At 43.1% G+C, this 4,839-nt stretch overlaps 1 protein-coding gene across 1 annotated transcript; it reads left to right on the top strand.

Moving 5' to 3' along the window:
- Window positions 1-18: 18 nt before the first annotated feature.
- Window positions 19-1,179, top strand: uts2r3 (urotensin-2 receptor 3). Its single transcript, XM_062991723.1, has one exon. The coding sequence runs from the start codon at window positions 19-21 to the stop codon at window positions 1,177-1,179; it is 1,161 nt and encodes a 386-aa protein (XP_062847793.1).
- Window positions 1,180-4,839: the final 3,660 nt, after the last annotated feature.

Here is a 4,839-nt window from a genome sequence, read left to right as displayed (position 1 = left end):
CTCACCTAATCAAGCCAAATGGAAGTCTCTGGATCTGCCGCTCTCTTCTCTTCCCCAGCTCCATCTTACACCTTTCCATTCTTAGCTAACATTTCCACCCCTTCCCCTCCACCATCATTTAATCCTTCCCCAAGTGTGGCATCTACAGCTCTTTTTTGCCTCTCCCTCTCGCTTCTTTCCTTGTTGGGCATTCTGGGAAACCTCTACACTCTAGGTCTTCTCATTCAGCGGCGCAGGGGCCCAAGACGAAGACACATCATGGTAGCTAGCTGCTGTTTGACTTCCCCTTGTTTCAGAGCTTCCTCCCCTGCACACTCTCCCACCTCATCCCCCACCTCTATGTCCTCCTCCTCCTCCTCGTCTCTTCATCTGCAGGTTCTCAGTCTGGCATTGGCTGATCTGCTCTACCTCTCCACTGCACCCTTCATCGTCTACGACAGCTTGGCATTGGACTGGGCGTTTGGTGAACTGGGATGCCGCCTCCTGCTTAGCCTGGACCTGCTCACCATGCACGCCAGCATCTTCACTCTGACCGCAATGAGTCTGGACCGATACCGGGCTGTGGCAGACCCCCTTGCAGCCTCTTCAGCTCCCTCCTCAGGCCTGAGGCGTGTGGGTCTGGCTTGGGGCCTTGCTGTGGCACTCAGCCTTCCTATGATGATCACCCTGCATCTGGAGGATGGAGAAAACCAGGATGGTAAACTCTGTGTTCCTGCGTGGGATGAGCAGAGCTCCAAAGCTTACCTCAGTGTGCTATTCTGCACCAGTATTCTAGGACCGGGACTGGCCATCGGGGGTCTGTATGCAGCCCTGGGGCGACACTACTGGGTTTCTCAGACGCAGATGGCTTGGGCCGGAGGATGCAGTGCCAACCCACCTCGTGCTCCACGACCCAAAGTCCTTCTCCTCATCCTTGGAATTGTGCTCGCGTTCTGGGCTTGTTTTCTCCCTTTCTGGATCTGGCAGCTGCTACCATTATATCAACCAGACATTCTACGCATGGTACCTGTTGGCACAGAGGTGACTGTTAATCGCATTCTGACAGGACTAACGTATGGAAACTCATGTGTGAATCCATTTTTCTATACGCTCCTGACGGGGAAGCGGCAAAGGACTAGCAGGCAGCTGACAAGCATGGCTGCTCCGGTGTGCCAAAAAGTGAGCTCTGGTCACCAGTGAAAGCACTTTTTTATACCCCCAAATAAGTGCACTCAGCACAGATATGTCCACCTATCCCAGTGTTACCAACCCTCTTAGTTATCAGCCTGATTTATTTAATGTAAGCAAATGTGTACTGTATGGACAAAAGTATTAGGACACCCCTTCTGATTGAATTAATAAGTTTTACCCTCAACAATTCCTAACAGGTGTAAAAAATTAATTATATAAAGGAAATTACATGCTTCCAACTTTTCAGCAACAGTTTAGGGAAGGTCCTTCCCTGTTCCATCTGTCCAGTGACCTGCACAGAGCCCTGACCTCATTGAACAGCTTTGGAATGAACCAGAACATCAATTGAGGCTTTTTTGACCAACATCAGTGCTCAGCCATTCAAATGCTTTTTTGACTGAACAGGCACAAATTCCCACAGACAAATAGTACTTCAAAGTCTTATGAGTAGCCTATCAGTAAAGTGGCTGTAATTATACATGGAAAGATCACACAGAGGTCACTATTCTTTTATAGAATGTGTTTGAAATGAGATGTTCAGGCGTGCAAATACTTATGACCATGTAGTGTAATACTATTGTAGAAACAATGTTCAACAACTGTAGGGGTGACCTTATTCAGAATTGAACAGAATATCATGTTTTTTCATATGTAGCTCTTTTGAAATAGATTTTAATTTAGCAAAATTGCATTTTACCGCAGATGTGTTGAAATCACGTCAGTAGACAGAGCGCAGTTTGGAAAACACAGTTTAAGATAAATCACTTGCAATCATCAACCATAACATTAAAACCACCTCCTTGTTTCTACACTCACTGTCCATTTTATCAGCTTCACTTACCATATAGAAGCACTTTGTAGTTCTACAATTACTGACTGTAGTCCATCTGTTTCTCTGCATGCTTTGTTAGCCCACTTTCATGCTGTTCTTCAATGGTCAGGACCCCCACAGGACCACTACAGAGCAGGTATTATTTAGGTGGTGGATCATTCTCAGCACTGCATTGACACTGACATGGTGGTGGTGTGTTAGTGTGTGTTGTGCTGGTATGAGTGGATCAGACACAGCAGCGCTGCTGGAGTTTTTAAATACCGTGTCCACTCACTGTCCACTCTATTAGACACTCCTACCTAGTTGTTCCACCTTGTAGATGTAAAGTCAGAGACGATCGCTCATCTATTGCTGCTGTTTGAGTCGGTCATCTTCTAGACCTTCATCAGTGGTCACAGGACGCTGCCCACGGGGCGCTGTTGGCTGGATATATTTTTGGTTGGTGGGCTATTCTTAGTCCAGCAGTGACAGTGAGGTGTTTAAAAACTTCAGCAGCACTGCTGTGTCTGATCCAGCACAACACACACTAACACACCACCACAATGTCAGTGTCACTGCAGTGCTGAGAATGTTCCACCACCTAAATAATACCTGCTCTGTGGTGGTCCTGTGGGGGTCCTGACCATTGAAGAACAGGGTGAATGGGGGCTAACAAAACATGCAGAGAAACAGATGGACTACAGTCAGTAATTGTAGAACTACAAAGTGCTTTTATATGGTAAGTGGAGCTAATAAAATGGTGTAGATACAGTAGATATTTAATAATCTTAATATATAATATTTTGTATACACTTATAAAATTCATTATTTCTGTGAGATAAAAGGTGCATAACATACATAATGTTAAAACAAATCGTGAAAACTTTCAGGAATCCAGTTCCCCCCTTGTGGAGGTTAAGTTTAAGATTAAGATTTTTTAAATGAATTAAATAAACATTACTGCCTCTACATGACAATAATGGCTCTTCTACATACACAACAATTTTTTAAACCAAAGCATCAATCAAGCAATAAATCATTCCTGGAAATGAGATGTTCTGCAGCAGTCGCCTCATTATCACACAGCGGTGGACTAAATCTTAAAGACATCTGTTTGAGGAGACACCAAAGTCACAACATTACAGGGAAAACATTCGTTTTGTCATGATTTGTTGGTTGCCCGAGGATGTGTTTCACTACAGGTGTGAACCATTTTAAAACCAAATTGGTTTATTGGCCCAAATAAAAGCGCAGGTTCTGAATTTGGCTCAAAGCTAAAGGACAATTCCCATTGGAATTTGCTCTTTGAAGAGAATAAAATCTTAATTTCGCGGTCTTGCCCACTCTGCGAGGCATTGAGGGCTACACGTTTGAACATGGTTCATTTTGTTAATTGTTTTTAAATATAGCTTATATTTTACTGGGTGATCAAAATGTTTACAGCAGTTAATTACAGCAGTAAAATTGCACATTTGAACACTGATGCTGCTTTCATGTTTAATCTTTTGTTCTACTGATTTTGCTTTAATGAATGTTTAGCTCCATTTAATGATTATAAACCAATACAGCATTTAAGACAAGATACTACAGGTAAAATATTTATTATTATTACCAGCATCATCATTATCAGCAATAGATATAACCATTACTTTTCCCCAGCTACTTTTGGACAATTGGACAACTGTCTGAAGGGCTCTAATTTATATGAACATTAGTGTTTTTATTCCCTGCTCCCACTGATTTAGGTGGGTCCCAAGCACACCTTGACCCTGACCCTGACCCAGATAATGCAAAAAGCAAGGAATAAAAATCATGGTGTCAAAATAAGTTAATAATTTTCACTATAATGATATTTATAAGGAGAGGTTTGCTGTTACTTATCAGCTACAATAAACAATAAATGTAAATGTCCATATATTAAAGTGTTGGGAAAAAAATCCCAGCAGGTGGACTGTTTAATTTAATAAAATACAAAAAACAAGAAAATACACTGATCAGCCATAACATTAAAACCACCTCCTGGTTTCTACACTCACTGTCCATTTTATCTGCTCCACTTACCATATAGAAGCACTTTGTAGTTCTACAATTACTGACTGTAGTCCATCTGTTTCTCTACATACTTTATTAGCCCCCTTTCACCCTGTTCTTCAATGATCAGGACCCCCACAGGACCACCACAGAGCAGGTATTATTTAGGTGGTGGATCATTCTCAGCACTGCAGTGACACTGACATGGTGGTGGTGTGTTAGTGTGTGTTGTGCTGGTATGAGTGGATCGAACACAGGAGCGCTGCTGGAGTTTTTAAATACTGTATCCACTCACTGTCCACTCTATTAGACACTCCTACCTAGTCGGTCCACGTTGTAAATGTAAAGTCAGAGACGATCGCTCATCTATTGCTGCTGTTTGAGTTGGTCATCATCTAGACCTTCATCAGTGGTCACTGGTCGCTGCCCACGGGGCGCTGTTGGCTGGATATCTTTGGTTGGTGGACTATTCTCAGTCCAGCAGTGACAATGAGGTGTTTAAAAACTCCAGCGGTGCTGCTGTGTCTGATCCACTCATACCAGCACAACACACACTAACACACCACCACCATGTCAGTGTCACTGCAGTGCTGAGGATGATCCACCACCTAAATAATACCTGCTCTGTGGTGGTCCTGTGGGGGTCCTGACCATTAAAGAACAGGGTGAAAGCAGGCTAAAAAGCATATAGAGAAACAGATGGACTACAGTCAGTAATTGTAGAACTACAAAGTGCTTCTATATGGTAAGTGGAGCTGATAACATGGACAGTGAGTGTAGAAACAAGAAGGTGGTTTTAATGTTATGGCTGGTCAGTGTATGTGATC

Source organism: Trichomycterus rosablanca, chromosome 3 (assembly GCF_030014385.1).
Source record: "Trichomycterus rosablanca isolate fTriRos1 chromosome 3, fTriRos1.hap1, whole genome shotgun sequence".
Classification (NCBI taxonomy): Eukaryota; Metazoa; Chordata; class Actinopteri; order Siluriformes; family Trichomycteridae; genus Trichomycterus; species Trichomycterus rosablanca.
Note: the sequence above shows the minus strand (reverse complement) of the source record. Positions and strands in the feature narration are given on the sequence as shown.

What these genes read in the sequence shown, in the direction of transcription:
- uts2r3 (XM_062991723.1), top strand. Translation starts at nt 19, where the DNA reads ATGGAAGTCTCTGGATCTGCCGCTCTCTTCTCTTCCCCAGCTCCATCT.